The sequence below is a fragment of the Sarcophilus harrisii genome, chromosome 5 (genome assembly GCF_902635505.1).
Source record: "Sarcophilus harrisii chromosome 5, mSarHar1.11, whole genome shotgun sequence".
NCBI lineage: Eukaryota > Metazoa > Chordata > Mammalia > Dasyuromorphia > Dasyuridae > Sarcophilus > Sarcophilus harrisii.
In genome coordinates this window covers 184,252,248-184,270,575 of record NC_045430.1, presented here as the reverse complement: position 1 = coordinate 184,270,575, position 18,328 = coordinate 184,252,248, and the positions used below count along the sequence as shown (strand labels likewise).

General features: G+C 39.3%; 2 protein-coding genes across 5 annotated transcripts in view; both read left to right on the top strand.

Annotated features, from left to right (window-relative positions):
• FAM180A (family with sequence similarity 180 member A) overlaps window positions 1-2,654 on the top strand; it is a 28,198-nt gene extending 25,544 nt beyond the window's left edge. The window contains exon 3 of the mRNA XM_003771644.3: window positions 603-2,654. Coding sequence (XP_003771692.1) covers window positions 603-947 — 345 coding nt within the window. The 3' untranslated portion in view covers window positions 948-2,654. The remainder of the gene's footprint in view (window positions 1-602) is intronic.
• A 5,047-nt stretch (window positions 2,655-7,701) lies between these two features.
• Window positions 7,702-18,328, top strand: part of SLC13A4 (solute carrier family 13 member 4) — a 61,062-nt gene continuing 50,435 nt past the window's right edge. For all 4 annotated transcript variants that reach the window (XM_031939124.1, XM_031939126.1, XM_031939125.1 and 1 more), the window contains exons 1-2: window positions 7,702-8,658; window positions 17,270-17,398. In XM_031939124.1, the coding sequence (XP_031794984.1) occupies window positions 8,560-8,658; window positions 17,270-17,398 (228 nt within the window). In that variant the 5' untranslated portion in view covers window positions 7,702-8,559. The remainder of the gene's footprint in view (window positions 8,659-17,269; window positions 17,399-18,328) is intronic.

The following is an 18,328-nucleotide window of genomic DNA, read 5'->3' as shown; positions in this document are numbered from 1 at the left end:
GGTAGTAGTATCTGGGTCAAATTTGAAGTCAGGCTCTCCTGAATTCAGGAGTGCTCTACCTACTGCACCACCTGGCTGCCCTGAGAAAAGAAAGTCTAAAGGTAACCCCCTCCTCCACAGAGTCTAACATGGAGCCCTTCAGTTAGTGCAGAAAATGTTTGTTAGTCAATTGACTAAGACTGTCAGTGACTTATTTCTAGGATCAAATTAAGTAATGTATATAAAGCATATTGCAAACCTCAAGTCAGCTATAAATGTCACTATTGATACTGTTCCAGTTATTAGATAGTATAAATTCAATAGCATATAACATAAAGGACAATGAGATGGGAGCCAAGAAATCAATCAGGTTCTAATTCTGTCCAAACTACTTGTATGACCACCAATGACACGCCAATCATTTTTCATCTTCCTGTTCCTCAGTTGCTTTACCTATAAAGTGCTGGGCTTGGATTAGAGTTCAAAATCCCCTCTCCAGCTCAAAGATTCTAATTTTATAAAAGGGAAAGAGAAGTGTGATGATGGGAATGAGGATGGGGAGTGCTCAACAATGAATTCACCTAGAAGGCTAAAACATTTTTCCCATATTCCTTTTCTCATAGTTTCTTCTGGCTGAACTTGAGATCAGCCAAGACCTGAGGATCTCCATCAAAGATGAGGAACTCTCCTCCTTGCGGAAGGCCTCTGATTTCAACATCATCTGCAATGAAGTCATCCCCAAGAGCATCACAGACATCCGCCGGCTGAGTGCCCACCTCTCTGAGCGGATTGGAGTCCTCAAGAGAGAAGACTTTGAACGGACAGTACTAACCCTGGCCTACACGGCCTATAGAACGGCCCTGGCCCAAGGGTTCCAGAAAGACATATGGGCCCAGTCTCTCCTTAGCCTCTTCCAAGCCCTGAGACACGACTTGGTGAAGTCTTCTAGTTCCAAGCACTCTCAATGAAAGACACTTGCATACTGAGAGGGGAGAGCAGCAACCCAGAGCTTTTTCTAGCTTGTCACCCAACAACCCAAAAGGTCTTTATTCTCTTACCCATTACCTTCCTCATGGAAAGGGCCAATTGAAGCATGTTCTACTTGGAAAGAAAAATAGTGATCAGAAAAAAAGGAAAAAAATAAGCCTATATTTCTTTACTCTAGACTATTTCCAACAAATATGTTGGCTTTAGGTCAAGATTCTCCAGGCCAGTATTTTTAAAATACCTCCAGGGAGAAAATGGTTTACTCTCAGTGGTAGGTGGAAGACTCAGACAAGGGTCCCAACTATTCAAGAGTAAGTACAGGCACAAGGAGACTGGACAAATGTTGGGGAGAGGGATCGGTCCTTCTTTGGGGCTAATTAGCTAAAAAAACAAGATTAAAAGTACCTCTTTTTCCAAATTTTCATTGGTAGGAAATAGATACTAGAACAATAAACAATAACTTATTCTATTGAGATATTTCTCAACTTCTTCCACAAAAGTCACGAAATATAAGTCTGACCTAGAACAAAAATAAAGTAAATACAGCATAAAGGAGGGATACAAGTGAATTTTCCAGATAACTAAAAGTCACCCTTCACATGCCAAGTCTTTTATTTTTTAACCATTTTCTATAGAAATCATTCCAAAATGTATTAAATATTTCCCTGCCTTCTTAAATTGAGAATATGGAAAATAATTTATATTTTTTATCTCTATGGTTCATTATAGTTCTTTATGATCATCAATTTTTGTACTGTATTCTGTAATGTAATAATCCTGTCTGGGGGCTGTGAGGAGTGCAGGGATATTTGCACCTACACTAAATGTTCCCAGACTTTGCTAATTTTGTGTTTGGGTTTTAAATTATTCTGTCTCCTCCCTGACTGTCAGGCTATCAGTTTTCACTTTTTTCCTATTATGTCCTTCCCTAACTTTTTTCTAACTTGCTGTGGGTCAGGAAATCACATAACTCACTCTGTCAGAATTGTGTGCTGAGTAAGTCAGTCAATTCTCTGAGTTAAGGACCTCCTTCAAGTACTCTGTAAATAGCTATTTTAGTAGCAAAGAGATCCTTTTGGCTTACCTCCAAGTTCATTGCTGTGTTCTAAAGGGTTGAAGTTGCTCCGAGACTGACCTCAAGATAAGCAGGACATTGAGGCCTTGAATCTGGTTATTTCAAGTGTGACTCTAAAGACTGTGATTTGATAATGATAAAAGTCTGGTCTGGAATTCCATAAATCTTGGGATAAATGAAGCTTTGTATACCCAAGCCTAATAGCTTTTTCAGAGAAATATTAGTAAGTTGGTTGGCAGGAAGAAGGTACTCACTATCAAAAAATGCTACATAACTCTGCTCCAACCTCCACAGCTCTGGCTCAGAAAAGCAATGTTAATATCTTTCTGTCTTTGTCTCTGTCTCTGTCTCTTTCTCTGTCTCTTTTTGTCTGTCTGTCTCTGTCTCTATCTCTGTCTCTGTCTCTGCCTGTCTCTGTCTCTGTCTCTGTCTCTCTCCCCGCCTCCCTCCACTTTCCCCTTTTCTCCTTTTCTCTGTCCCTTGTTATACACTATTGCACTTTCTGTTTCTCCTAGGGAAAATGGAACATCTCACAAGTTGACATGCTTTCCTTCCCTTTTCTTTTTCAATCTATTTCCCTTTGCTTTGGGGGGTGGGTAGGGTGGGGTGGGGATAGGGATGGCAGGAGGGAGGGAGATATCTCTGTTTATCTCTGTCTATCTCTAATTCTCTATCTGACTTTATTTCAGTCAACTGTCTGTTTTTGTCTCCCCGGACCTGTCTTCTGAATTCTTTTTTTCTAATTAATATAATACTATTTTTTCAGTGTGTTGTTGGGAGAATGGGGAACAGTTAATTGCTTCAAAAAAACCAAGATTTCTCCAGAGATTTGGACTTTCCAGGGAAGCAATTAGGTATCTGTCCCATAGCCTATATGGCAATCTATATTGTCTGCTCCTTTGCTAAGCAGCAGGAGCCTGAGTATGGAAGAATTCTATCTAATGACTCGGTATCCAAGAAATGTTCTAGGTCTGCTCTCTGGAATATCCAACTCTGGACCTGTGTTTACCTACAAAACAGAAAAACATTCCCAAGAATTATTCTCACTATTATTGTTGGTCAAATCAATCTCTTACAGAGGTAGATATATCTTTTTATTCCATCCCAGTTAACAAGCACTTATTAATTTCCTAGGTGCCAAACACAGTGCATGCTAGACTCTGAGGACAAAGATTTCTAAATAGCTAATGGTTAGGATACTATAGATGGATTATTTTGACCCCAAATTATGATGCAAATGTATTGATGCAACCTATTCATTAACTAAAAATGTAAAATAAATAATGTCCTTTCAGAGATTCTAAATTCCATGTAGCAGCCAATGGTTAAAGAAATATAAAGTGAAAAGTTAAAAAAAAAAAAGCTTTCCTTGAAAATAAGAAAATTTTAGATAATCAATTTTTAAGCACTGGATTTGCTTGGATATAAGCTAAAACTTTTTTGTTTTTATTTTTAAACTCAGAAAAACTTCTGAAAGCCTCCCTTACTTTTTACAGGCAAAATCAATATACACACTTTTCCCCTCCTACCAAAAACCAACTAATTGTTGTTTTCAACGAATATAGCAAAGCTAGCTGGCTTATGTAGCCTTTATCTTATTAACTCCTTACTCTGAACATTATGGTCACAATAAATGGTGTGGTCATTGACCTGTGCCCATTTGGAATTTTCCACATACAACAATATTTTTTTCTCCTTTCTACATAATACTTCTAGATAATTTTTATTAGAAAATTTTGAGAGTTAAGACCTTCTAGAAGTCATCCTTATACCATTCTCTAGAAGCACTCAACCAGTTGGTCGATATGTTTTGAGAAACCTATGTGGACAGATGCCATAGGAGACACTGAAGACCCACAGTATGTGTTCATTACCATTCACTGTCTTGTCCTCTCCTCCAAGTTAGTGTAAAAGAGATTATGGAACTGGGGGTATGTTGTCAAGATGAATTTCCATGGATAAGCTAGTCTAAGGTTAACTTCCTTTTAAAAAACAAAGATTAAAGAATTTTAAAAGAATCTCTAATTTCCCAATCCATTTGGATTTCCTATGTTCTTACAAAATCATACTCTGGAAATGATTTGCTTCTTTCAAAATTGGATACAGCCCCAAAAGAGAATTCTTGGATTTGCTGTATCATTCATCTTTCCATTTTTATTTAATAGATTATCACATATGATGCAATAAAGATGCTGTTTCAGATTGATGAATCTCTCTTGTGTCTTTGTTTTATCAAGGTACTTTACTGAGAAACTTAAAGTGCTACAATAAGCTTAATAACACATGCTGACTCAAGCAACTGCTTTCGGATCTTGGCACATGGCAGCAGCCATCATCCCCAGATATTTGTTATTTTATTACCTACTCTTCTCAACATTGGCAATCAAAATATGTCACATACTATATGGCCCAAGTTGAGTTTTAACAGCCAGCATAGAAGTAAGGCCAAAATGTCAATCAGTCGATCAACAAACATTTATTAAATACATAATAGGTGCCCGGAATCATGCTTAGTTCTGAGGATACAAAGAAAGGTAAAAGAGAGACTTTATTCTCAAGGAGCTCATAGTCTAATGGAGGATACAATATGCAAACAATTATGCATAATTAACTATACACAAAATGCAATGGAAATGGTTGGTCAAGAGAGAAAGCCTTCCTGGAGAAAGCTGCATTTGAGCTGGAACTTGAAGGAAGCCAGGAAGTAGAGATAAGCAGGGAAAAAATTCTAGGAATGGGGACAGCCAGTGAAAATTCCTAGAGTAATGAAATGGAATGTTTTATTTAAGGGAGAGTAAGGAGTACACTGTCCCTGGATCACAGAACACATAAATGGAGGGGAATGATATATAAAAAGTCTGGGAAGGTAGAACAGGGCCAGGATCCGAACAACTTTAAAGGCCAAAAGGAAGATTTTCTACTTGATTCTAATAGGAGTTCCTGGAGTTTACAGAGTAGGGAACTGACATAGTTAGAGCTGTGGTTTAGGAACATCAGGTCAACAGCTGGAGAGAGGATGGACTGGGGAGACATGGGGAAAATCAGCCAGCAGGATATTGTACTAGTCCACAATGAAGTCCTCTGCCAGAGCGATGATGGTGACAGAGGAGAGAGAAAGGCATAATAGAGTAGATATGGGAGTTGAAAGAGAGTAAAGAGTTGAAGATGGAACAAGTTAAAGCTGGGCAATTTGGAGAATGATAGTACCCTGGACAGTAATAAAGAAGTTAAGAAAAGGGGAGAATTTAGGAAGAAGATAATCTCATTTTGGACATGTTGAATTTAAAGTTTTATAGGACATCAAGTTTGAGATATCCAATAGACAGACATGCAAGGATAAAGATCAGCTGGAATTAAATAAATAATTTGAGAATCATCAGTGCAAAGATGATAATTGAATCCATAAGAGTTGATGAGATCTTCAAGTTAAATAATATAGAAAGAGAATAGGACAGAGTACCCAAGACAGAGTCCTGTGGGATACCCATGATTAGCTGGTATAAGTTGAATCAAAATCCAGCAAAAGAGACTGGGGAGAGGTCAGAGAGGGAGAGTAATTTCCCCAAAACCTAGAAAGCAGAGACTCAGTAAGAGGATGATTGACAATGTCAAAGGCTGCAGACTGTCAAGATAAATAAGGTTTAGATTAGATTATCAGATTGGGCAATTAGAGATTAGTAGTTTTGGAGGCAGAATTTTGGTTAAATGATAAGATCAAAAGTCAGATTGTAGAGAGGCACAAACATAAATATAAAAGTCAGCTCAATTAAAAAAAATTGAAGTGCCTGCTATGATCTAGGCCCTATGCACAAATACTAACGAAAAAAACTTAAATAATCCTGGATCTCAAGGTGCTTGTGTTCTACTGAGATGGGGAAGAAAGGAGACAGATATAACAAGTTATAATTAAGTAAAAACAAAGGAGACACAAAGTCAGAGGGAGCACTAACAACTTGGGAAATTAGGAAATCATAATCACAATCATGACAATAGCATTTATATAGTGCTTGAAAGTTTGCAAAGTTTCTTACAAATATCACTTCATTTATCCCTACAACAACTCTGTAAGATAGGTTGCTATTATTATCTCCATTTGACAGACGAGAAAAATGAGGTAAACAGAGGTACCGAGTCCCACAGCTGGAAGGCATTGAGTCTGGATGTGAGCTGATCCTTGAGGGGAGTCAGGGATTGCAAGAGGCAAAAGTGAGGAGAATTTGAGGCACAAAGTTAAAAGATAGCATATTGTGTGGAGGGAATCACTTGACTAGAACATAGTTTGTGAAAGAAGAAAAATTAGTGAAAATCAAAATGCATTATTTTTCCCATATAAGTTTAAGGACCCCTTGAAATCTATCCACAAATCCCAGATCTGCTGGTCAAAGTCTTGTAATGAATGGAGAAACAACACTCTTCAAAGAATTCTTTTTTCCTCCTCTTCCACCCATCTAAACTACCTCTGCCCCATGGCTCTTCTTTCTTCAGCAGCTCTTTACCTAGATTCCCCTGGCTTCAAGATAAGGTAAGAATTACCAGTCATAGTCTCAGCCTCCTAACAGTTGGCCCCTCAACTGCTGACCACCCTGCTCTAGCCAGTAGCCATAAAATGACTGAAGACATTTATTACATGCTTCCTCTGCATAAGGTACCTTGCTAATAAATGTCTGGGGACAGAAATACAAGCAATCAATCCTGGAGCCACAAGGAGCTTACAGTCTAATGAGGAAGATCCTAAGACATCAAGGCAAAGTAGAAATTAGGAGGGGGAGTATATGTGGACCAGCACCTCATCTGAACAAGACCCAGAATGTCGTAGTAGGATGGATATAGGCAAGATTAGGTAAACGCTCCCTTCTCCGAGCCCAGACTCCCGGGCAGAGTCCAGGATCTGCTGGGAAGAGGACTAAGGCTCAAAGAGAGAGTCATCGTGGTTTGGAAATGTCTGGGAAGGGACCATGGAATTTAGAACTGGGAGAGAGTTTAGAGTTTATCTTTCATCTTGATATAAATCTCTTTGACTGCAAAGTCGGCCCAATTTCTTTGCTGGGACCTCAGAAGAGACGTTGAGGAGATGGCCAACATCATCTATGGAACTCATTGACTTGGAGGAAGTTGGAACTTTCTCAGCGTCCCAGAGGAAGTCTTTCTGGTTTGCAATAAGGCTGCATCATTACTCCAAATCTCAGCTTCCAAACTCTTTCCCTGCTCTAGACCATTGGTTTTCTCTCAGGTGCTAAGTCATGTATGTCTCACAGTCCCTGAGCTCTTAATACACCTTCCAAAGGACTTTGTTGCCTCTAGCTGGATTGAGAGCCATGGGAAATCTCCCAGGAAAAGTTCTTAACCCATGCATTCAAACCAGAAAAGAGTGTTCGCTCGGAGAAGTGGCATTATGTTGGGGAGGATTGTTATTTCTGCCCTTGGAATGTTACAAAAAGGTATTAAAAATAAGCTTTGCCAGTTGCTGCTATTTTCCAAAGTCAGCAGACGCAAGACCCTGCTGTGACCAATGAGTAGAGGCCTTGGGGGAAAAAAGTTGGGGCATTCTTTGAGACACCCTGATTGGTTTGGGGAGTTGGGGCAGGGCCACTTTCTTCTTCCAGGCTTTTCATAGGTGGATTCAAAGTAAAGGAGGGTCCCCAACAGCTTTTTATCTTGCTCCAGAAAGGAAAGTCTTCAGGGATTTTTCTGGGAGGCCCTGGCTCAAGAAGTAGGGAAAAGGTAAATTAAAAGTAGGAAACCAAGTTAAAGGGGAAGAATTTGATTCTAGCATAGTGGCAAACCTTGGAAGAAAGAAAATCAGCCTGATCTGAAGCCATCATCTTCCTCCAACCAGCTCGGGTCTTTCTTATTTGTTTGGTCGCTTACAGTGGAGGAGAGGTTAGATTTCATAGAATCAGAGAGAGCAGAGAGAGCCAAGGGAGAGTGGACTCTGGAAATAACCATCAAGGGAATTGACCAAGAGAAATCAGTGTATGCAGACTTTCCTTAATCATCATCATAATAGGCTCCCCTGTGATTTTCCTAGAATCAGTCTTAGAATCAACAAAAATTTTGAAACAACAACAACAATAACAACTTCATGGAAGAAGTCAATTGCTAAAACGCTGGGACCAAGTTATAGGATTGTCCATGCTAATTCACCCAAGCCAAAACAAAGACGGAAATCACTATGTCCCAGTTGGTAATCCTTGGCCAATTCCCTTTTCTTGCTCAGAATACCTTGCTCATCAATCCTACCTAAAGTATTCAAGGGCATAGAGGCCTTGGTACCATTTCTTGGTCTTTTTTCTAATCAGAGTAAAGGCAGAGTCACCACTATACTCAGTTGTCTCAAAGTGGGTGCGACCTAAAAAGAGAGACAAGGAAAATTAAAAGCTTGGTGGTGGTGCTATTTGTTTTATGTTTTTAACTGGCGAGGAGGGAGAAAGTGAGGGTTCTTGGTAAGGACAAAGGAAAGCTGAAGAAAAGGAGGGGAGCAGGAAGGTCCACAAGAAGATAAAGAGGAAGAGTGGACAATGGCCTTTCTGAAGGAATTATTTAAAGCAAAGAATTTGCTGCTGGTCATCTTTATACCACTTCTGCTGTTGCCTCTACCCATTCTACACCCCAACAGCGTAAGTACCTCATTTGTTTTCTCCCTCTGGTGTCTACGTGATCTACCACTGCATGGTGAATGGGAAAAGGGGGGAACTTTCTATCAGATGAAGGAAGGGTAGAGTCTCTTGGATGCTTCTGTAGCAAGTAAATGAGACTCAGTACTTGGACTCTTGACCATTCCTTTTTAAAAATGACTGGTTTGCATTTAAAGGAGAATACTAAAGAATTCCTCAACTTGAAAGGGCCATTCTTACTACCATGGTCCTCTTGGTCTATTTTTATTACCAACAGTGAGATCGCAGAAGAAAAGACATGATTCAAAGGTGAAAAGACAGAAAAAGCCATTCACTTCTATAAGACAGCATCTTCAGGGACAGGAAATGGGGATCCTTTATAAGTTGTGGAAATGAATAATCATACTCATCCATAAAATGAGAGAGTTGAGCTAAAAAGGACTCTGAGAGCTCTTCCAGGAATAGTTCCTATAATTAATGATGAACTTGTATTTGTTGGAAATTACCACATGGCTGCCATGTGGTAAAACTAGAAAGCATGGTGGCTCTGAAGTGAGCAAACCTGGGTTCAAATCCCACCTCTGACACTTTATTCCTTGTGTGACTGTTCCTGGGACTAAATCACCTCATCTGCAAAAGCAGGGGGATGGACTAGATAGCTTCTGAGATTCCTTCCAGCTTAAGTTCTATGATCTGAGAAATGCTAGGAGTATAGACTAAACCAAGAGTTTGTAAACAGTTTCTATGTCATGGCAGCCTTTGGCTGCCTACAGGCCCATTCCAAAACAATCAGGTTTTTTAACATTCATACTAAAAGGAAATACTAAATTTCAGTTAGAGGTTGACGAAAATATAGATGGATTTTCTCACATGAGTCCAAGGACTCCCTCAAATGTTTCTTTAGACTCCAGGTTAAGAACCACTGATCTAGGCCTTGTAATGAATGATGCTGATAGACTAAAATGCTATGGAATTGGTCAATTTGTTATCCAGAAAAAAGATTAGAAGTCAGGGGTCCTGGATTCAAATTCCACACCAGCTACACTACCCAGGTAACCTTCAGCAAGTTATTTCATCTATCTATGCTTTCAGTTTCCTGATTTTTAAAATAAGAAGGCTGGAATAAATTATTTCAAAGCTCCCCTTTAGATCTGAATTTTATGATCCTGTACCTTGCTGTGACAGTAGATGTCAAGATTTAGCTTTCAGAGACCAGACTCGGTTCCAGTAAAGTTTCTTTCTTTCTTTTTTTTTATGTAATAATTTTTATTGGTAAATGTTGACACCAACATTGGAAATGTCAATAGAAAAATAAAATTTTAGTTGTTTTCTCTCATACCAAGAGACTATAGCAGCTGGTGAAATCATCTTAATACAAAAGGGTAAACTGATTTGAGTTACAACCAGCACACACGGTATGTGCACAAGGGTGTTCTGAATGTGTACAGTTACTGCAATTAGGAAATAAGATTGGTTCAGTAAAGTTTCTTGGGCCAGAAAGCCAAAATTTCATTGGAATCCTTACTCTGGAGGACACTCCCCAACAAAAATGAAATGTGGCTTTTTGCCTTGATCTTAAGCACATGATTCATCTGCTTATTTTTGTTCTTTGTGGATTTCCCCTCTGTGCTCTCAGAAGCAGAGAAACAAAATACTAACTAATGACACATTCAAAAACAAAGAAGATCCCTAAACTCCTAAAGCGTGACCTTTACTTTCAGCAGGATTCATGGAAACAGATCAGTCGGAGTCCTCTTAGCAGACTGTTTTGGCTCCCCACGTTGAATTCCTCTCAGATTTACCACTTGCCTCTCCTCCCCCCTCTTGTCCTTCCCGCTTCAAACACTGTCCTTAGTCCCAGAGTCCTCTGTAAGCTGTGACTCCATAAATTTCCATCAAACTGGTCCAACCCTTTGAGATACTGGATAAGAGAGAAGAGTGGGAAAAAAAACAAAAAATCACTTTTCCCTTTGCTGTAATTACTTGGTCACTAAGATTAAACCAAGAAAAAAAAGCTAAATAGAGATTAGGATGGTTCCTCGTGGAAACAAACTGGCTTAAATCTTTCAATGAATCCCCTAAAGAGGCAGAGAGAAGCTGATTAAGGTTTGGCTGGGATTGGCCTGCCAAGGATTGCCTCTGTTTCATACCTCCGCCCTCCCCATGTCCCCTTACTGCCACCTGGTTTTCTATTTTAATAATAACTCCCACTTAAGCTCTTTAAAGCTGAAAAAATGCCTTCCTCACAACAACCTTGTGAAGTAGATAGATAGTGCAAATATCACTAACTATTTGCCAACAAGGACAGAAATTGTAAGAGACAAAATGATTTGCCAAGCATGTGCCTGCCCAGCACTTGCACCCCAGGACTCCGTCCCCAGATGCCTCTCTTTAATCCATATGCATTTGGGAAAAAGGGGGAAAAAATGGTGGAGACAGAAGGATGGCATGGGAACCCGTCAAAATGAAATTAAATTGTTGCTCAAAGTTGTGACCAACTTTTTTGTGATCAAAAAGTTGTGACCAACTTTTCTTAATGCCATTTGGGCAAAGATACTGGAATGGTTTGTCATTCCCTTCTCCAGCTCATTTTACAGATGAGAAATATAAAGGTAAACAGGATTAAGTGATTTTCCCAGAATCACACAGCTAGAAAGTGTCTGAGAATGGATTTGAACTCAGGGAGTTGGGTCTTCCTGACTCTACCCCCAGCACTCCATCCACGTGCCACCTAACTGCCCTTTGCCAAAAATGAAATTATCACAAGGGATACACAACTGAACAAATGAAATTAATGGGGACTTTTTAATAATCTCCCCAATTTCATATAGAGGAGGTCACTAGCAATTTCTCTCCAGAAGAAAATCATTATTTTCTTTCAATGCAACTTTAAAGTTTCTTAAATTTCTGTTGAAGGAAGCAGCCATCATGGGAGAAGAGATGTTGTTCTGATCCAGTTCTGTCCCGCAGTAATTGTGAGATCTCAAGCAACTCATTTAAATTTTCCGGTTTTAAATTTCCTCAACTGTAAAGCAAAAATAATAATACTTTCACTGTTTAGCTCAAAGAATTACAGTAAGGATCACCTGAATATAAAGGCCATTGTAAACTGTAAAGGGCTCTACAAATGTCAGTTATTAATATTATTAGCCAAAAGAACTCTAGGCTTCTTCATTCTTTTGCTTCAATGTGTGATGTCTAATTTTTCTGTGACCTATAGTGAGTTGAGAAAGAAGTCTTACAGAAGCAAAATGCGATATGTGACAGATGGAGTGGGAGTAGGCAGAGCTATAAGTCACAATTTTGTTGCCCAGAACATACTGCAAAAAATAAAAACACTCTCAAATTTACTATGCAATTTATAAATTAAAAATAATAGAAGTAATTCAGTTAAATAGGAGTGGGAATTAGTTAACAATAGTGGCTCACAGATGGGTGTTATTAACAATGCTTAGGGTCTGGTAATTTCAGTTTCAGTTAACTGTTCTGGGGAAGAGGGAAGACAGAGAGGGACAGAGACAGACAGAGGACAAAGAGGAGAGGGAGAGACCAAAACAGAAAGACAGAGACAAAGAGACAGACAGACTGACAGGAGAGGGAGAGATAGAGAGAGAAAAACAGAAAGAGGGAGAGAGAGAAGGAGAGACAGAGAGAGGAACAGAGACACAAACAGAGAAAGAAAGGAGAGTCTGGGACAGAGAGACAAAGACAGACAGGAGAGGGAAAGACAGATAGACAGAAAGAGACAGACAGAGATGGGGAAAGGGAGAAGGAGGTATAGAGAGGGACAGAGAGACAGATGCAAAAAGAGACAGAGAGAAGGAGAGGAAGAAGAAAGGATATAAAGAGAGAGGGGGACAGAGAGACAAGCAGAAAGGAAAGGGAGAGAGAGAAAGAGACAGAGAGAAGGAGAGGAACAAGAAGGGACGGAGAGAGACAGAGACAGAGAGAAGAGGGAGAGACAGACAGAAAAACAGAAAAGGTGGTACAGAAAGAGACAGAGAGGAGAGGGAGAGAGAGAGAGAGAGACAGACAGACAGACAAAGAGACAGAGAGAAAAAAGAGAGACAGAGAGACAGAAAGAGAGAGAAAGACAGAGAAAAAAGAGAGGGGAGAGAGAATGAAGAGAGAGAAGAGAGAGAGAAAAGAGAGGAGAGAGAGAAGAGAGAGACAGAAAGAGAGAGAAGGAAGAGAGAGAAGAGAGAGAAAAGAGAGAGAGAAGAGAGAGAAGAGAGAAGAGAGAGAGAAAAGAGAGAGAGGAGAGAGACAGAGAGAGAAAAAAGAGAGAGGAGAGAGACAGAGAGAGAAAAAAGAGAGAGGAGAGAGACAGAGAGAGAGAAGAGAGAGAGACAGAGAGAGATACTGACTAGAGACACCATTTAAATAACAGTGCTCTGAGGTAAAAAATGTGTTACTCAACCCTCGTTAATGGTTCTGAAGGTGGGAGATAATATGCACACTAAAGGCAAGAAAGCAGAAAGGCTTTGTTTTGGGACATTTCTGTTCAAAGATGGGAAAGAAAAAGAAAAAACAATGGTAAAAGAGCTAGGGAGAGGGAAATCAGAAGAGATGAAATAGGAGAAGAGTATGATGGAGCATCCCTGGGGAATCTGTTTTGACTTCCAAATTTGGGCTCTTAGTCCTCTGCTTCCCAGAACCTAACTTGTCCCCTCTTTTATTTTCTTTGGCTTTTTAAAAATCATTCATGTTTTTTAAGTTATATTAATTAGTTGTGAGAGATGTTCTTTAGAGCCTTAATTCTTCCTTCAACTTGGAGTGCATCTCAGGAAAGTAAAGATAACATTAGGATTAATACTTAGTCCTTAAAATCTCCAACTGGATTTCATTGCTTGATCTGCTTTAGTTCCCAAGGCACTGACATTGCTCCTCAGTCCAACCACAGTGGTCTTAAGGGTGTCATTTAAGCTGTTCCCAAAGACCTTCACTTTATCTCTGACTCACAAGTACATAAGAACTAGAAACCCAGAATCTAATTGTATATGGAAAAAGGAGAGAGGAAGTACAACTGATTTAATTCAGCTTAAGAGTTGTTACTGTTGTTAATCATTACAGTTGTGACTCACTCACAATGAGTGAGTTGGCAATAACCAACTGGTGTTTTCTTAGCAAAGATACTGGAATGGTTTGCCATTTCCTTCTCCAGCTTATTTTTACAGATGAGAAAACTGAGGCAAACAGGGTTAAGTGACTTACCTAAGGTCACATAGCTAGTAAGTATCGGAGGCTGGATTTGAACTCAACTCCTCCTGTCTCCAGGATTATTGCTCTATCCACTATCACCTCAATGCTCCTATTCAGCTTAAGTAACCTCCCCAAAATAAATATATTAACTGAGTTTTATGAAGCTAAACTCAATTCAACCTACACACAACTTCAGAAAAGTCCCTTTTATTTTGAAAAAAAAAAATTGAGCTATTTTGCTATTGTGAAACATTTCAGAATTTTTGTAAAATTTGCCTCTTACTCCTTTAGAATGATGGAATGGAAGAAGTCCCATACTTGAAATCATAAGACCCAGGATAGAGTCTCATTTCTGTTACTTACTTTCTGTGTAACCTTGAGCAAACCACTCACCTTCTCACACGTGTTAAATAAGCATTTACTCAGCACCTACTATCCCCTAAGCATTGGGGAGACAAAAAGAGGCAAATGAAATATTAATGGGGATAAATAATTTTTTTTAATGAAATCTTGGATTTCATTGTCATAGGAAACTCCTAAGGAGTAAATATCCCCTACCCATTCAGCCCACTGACTGTGCCTCTTAGTGGGGCACTGAGGAAGGGAAATAACTTATCCAAAGTCATGCAGACAGTATGAGGGATTTGAACCCAAATTATCTTGACTCTGAGGCTGTCTAGTGATCCATCATGATATTCCCCTGACTCTCCAAAGAATTAGTATGAAGTTCAAATAAGGGAATGGAATGTTAAAGAATAAATTGTAGAGTTTTAGAGATATCTTCACGTTACTATTTCAATTTGATGGTTATACACATGTATGCATATCTCATGTACATGTACTAAACTTATAAGTTTCCTAGGGTATACATAATAATCATAATAATCAATCAAAAAGCATTTATTAAGCACTTACTATGTAGTAGGCACTTAGTGCTTAGTACATAGTAAGTGCTTAAAATGGGAGCAGCTGAGTGAAGCAGTGAATAGAGTGCCAGGGCTGGAGTCAGGAAGGCTCATCTCCCTGAGTTCAAATCTGGCCTCATACATTTACTAGCCATGTGACCCTGGGCATTTAAGCCTGTATACCTTAATTTCCTCAACTATAAAATAAGCTAGAGAAAGAAATGGCAAACTACTCCAACCCCAAAGAAAAACCAAGAAAACCCAAATGGGATCAAAAAGAGTCAAACATAACTCAACCACCAAAAAAGATTTTCTTTGGTACAGAGGATCTGTGTGGAAGATTAAATTTTGCTGGATTTAGTTTTGTATTTTGCTCTCAAGAAAGAGAAAAAGGCTAAACAGAATGTTTCTTCAGAGTCCTTGGGGCAACAAAGAGTTTTTCCATTAGCAACCATCTTACTGGAATGAAATTGTTTTCCAGGCAGAATCACAGAATTTGAGAGTTGAAAAGGACCTCAGTGAGCACTCTAGTCCAATCTGTACACAAAAGGAATCCCTACTGTAACACATCCAACAAGCAGCAGCCTGTGTTTGAACACCCCAAGGCAGAAGGCCCCACCATTTGAGGCAGCCCGCTCCTTTTGTATACAGCTGTAATGGAAAGTTTTTACTGGCATTGAAATTAAATTTGCCCCTTTACAATTTCAGTCCATTTGTTTCTGGTTATTCCTTGAGTGACCCAATAAAACAAGTCCAATTGATCTTCCACGTGACACTCATGGATTTCATTCATTCAGGTAGCATTTACATGCATAGTACGGTGGCAAGACTTTTGATTTGGGAGCCAAAGGATTGGTGTCCAAAACCCACTTTTGCCATTGGTGTAGCCTTAGCCTCTCTGGCATTGGATTTTTTAATCTTAAAAATAAGGGAACTGAACCTATATCAAATTATTTACTATCTTAGGGAGTAGAGAGGAGAGCGAAAGGGATAGAAAATTTTATTTTTAAAAATGGATGTTAAAAATTGGAATTGGAAAAAATAAAATACAATTTTTAAAAAAAGAAAAAAGGTGGGGGGGGCTGAACTGCATAATTTCTATGACCCCTTTCTGCTCTAACTCTATGATGCTATGAATTTTCTGGCTTATGATAAATCTTCCTTTTTCCTGAGCTGGTTTTGCTAAGCCTCTCAATAGTTTCAGGAGAAAGGCTGCCCTGGTTTTATTTGACAAGGCACACAAAATGTGAATGAGTGAAGAAAAACACAGATTAAAAACTCAGGCCCTCCAACTCTTGAAATGTGCATACCATATAAAAACCGAATCTGATGAATTTTGACACAGTTGACTTGTCTCTTCAATTTGAAATATATGTATATTTTAAAAACTCAGTTCAATCAAATAACTAGTAGAGAGACCGACCAAATATCCATAAAAATGGCATATTTGTGTATCTAGCCTCAGATTCCTTCCACATTCATAACCTCAGCCAGACTCTCTTTGGCACCCCCCCCCCCGGGTTTCTGGCCCCCTCAGGTTCTCAGCCCACTTACCCTCTGGGAATCAGCCCCCAGAATTCCTGTTATGTATCCCTTTATGGCACCACTCCACTCCTGGATCTCAGAATCATGGCATCTCAGAGTGAGAAAGGACCTCAGAAACCACCTAGAATCTTCTTCATTGCCCATAAGAGGTCATTCAGCTTTTGCTTGAAGACTTCCTGTGAAAAGGAACCTATTCCCCTTCGGCACAACTCTTGGTGTTAGGAAATAGTTCCTAATGTCAAGAATAAATTTGCCTCTAAACTATTTCTACCCGTTATTCCTAGTTCTGCCCTCTGAGACCAAGCAGATCTGCTAGTAGCCTTCAAGATGCCAGCTTAGCAGAGGGCATTAAGGTGTAAAGCCCACCATCTCTAAAACTATGAGGTGGTTCAGGCCAGTTCCAATGCTCTTGTGATGGAGAGAGCCATCTGCACCCAGAGAGAGGACTGAGGGAAATGAGGGTGGACCACAATATAGCATTTTCACTCTTTTTGTTGTTGTTCGCTTGCATTTTTTCTTTCTCATTTTTTTCCTTTTTATCTGATTTTTCTTGTGCTGCAAGATAATTGTATAAATATATTTGCATAAATATGTTTAATATATATTGGATTATCTGCCACCTGGGAGAGAGGGTGGGGAAAAGGGGGAAATTAGAACAGAAAGTTTTGCAAGGGTTAATGTTTTAAAATTATCCATATATATGGTCTGAAAATAAAAACCTTTAATTAAAAAAAAAAAAAAGATGCCCACTATTCACTACCAGGTCCAAGTCTTCTGCTGACTGTCTCTTTGACAGTTTTCTAGATTGGATCCCAAAACCAGCTTTTTAATCTAATGGCCCCATGTACCCACCCACTGCCTCAGCCTGCCCAATCTGTGGCTCTTGGTTTCTAGAGAAGGGTTTTGAACAGAATAGAGAATGGTATTTGCTGCAACTAATCCCCGTATTTCCTCTCCTGCAGGAGGCTGCGTGTGCCTATGTCCTGATCGTTACAGCTGTATACTGGGTGTCAGAAGCAGTCCCCCTCGGAGCTGCAGCCCTCGTGCCTGCCTTCCTCTACCCCCTTTTGGGAGTCCTTCGATCCAGTGAGGTTAGACCACAATGTGCCCACCACAGGTCCCATTGCGCCCTGATTAAATATTCCAGGTATAGGGAGAGGTCCATGGTAATTCACAAGTAAAATTTACACACTACCACTTGAGTGAGCGATCACTTTACCTTCTGGAGGAAAGGAATCTTTATTCAAGCATTAATTAAGCACCTACTGCATACAGAGAATGAATGAACAGAAGTGCCCTAGTGGATTTTACAGTCCAGTAACCTTTGCACACAACCATGCTTTACACTTGGGGTGTTATGCCCTTCTTTTCTTTAATGATCTCAATACACCCAGATCCAATGACCACTTTATTCTGTATTCCTTCAGCATGAGTATATTTTATTCATAGTATATGGCTTTGTGCTTAATGATGTCCTGCTACTGATTTTTAAAAACCCTTTTTCCATATGTTTGTCTCACCCCCATTATAATGTAACCATCTCAGATACGTACGTGCCCTTTCCTTTACATTTCTCTAAATTACTAAGAACACAAGAATTTATCATTTCATTTAACAAAGTTTCCTAGAATGCTCATAATCGTCTTGTAAATGACTCTACCTATATATCCCTGTTCTTTCCCATCTCAGGTCACTAGATGGTTCATTCTTAGACTCATTCAGCCTTAAATCACTGGCTTCTCCTTACTCAGTATCCTTAAACTGTCACTCTTTTCTCTCTTTGAGACAGTTTGTACCTTCTTTGATACAAATTGTCCAAAATGAGTAAATTTAAACACATATATGTGTATATATACAACCCAAACCTATAGAAAAGAAAATGGAGTTAGATCCTAGAAGCAAACGGAATGAGAGTTTTCATTCAAAGAATCCTAGAATTTCAGTCAGCTCTCAGCTGATCAAGATTCTATTCTGTGGAATCAGTGACAAAAGATCATTTGGCTTTTTGTCTGAAATCCTCC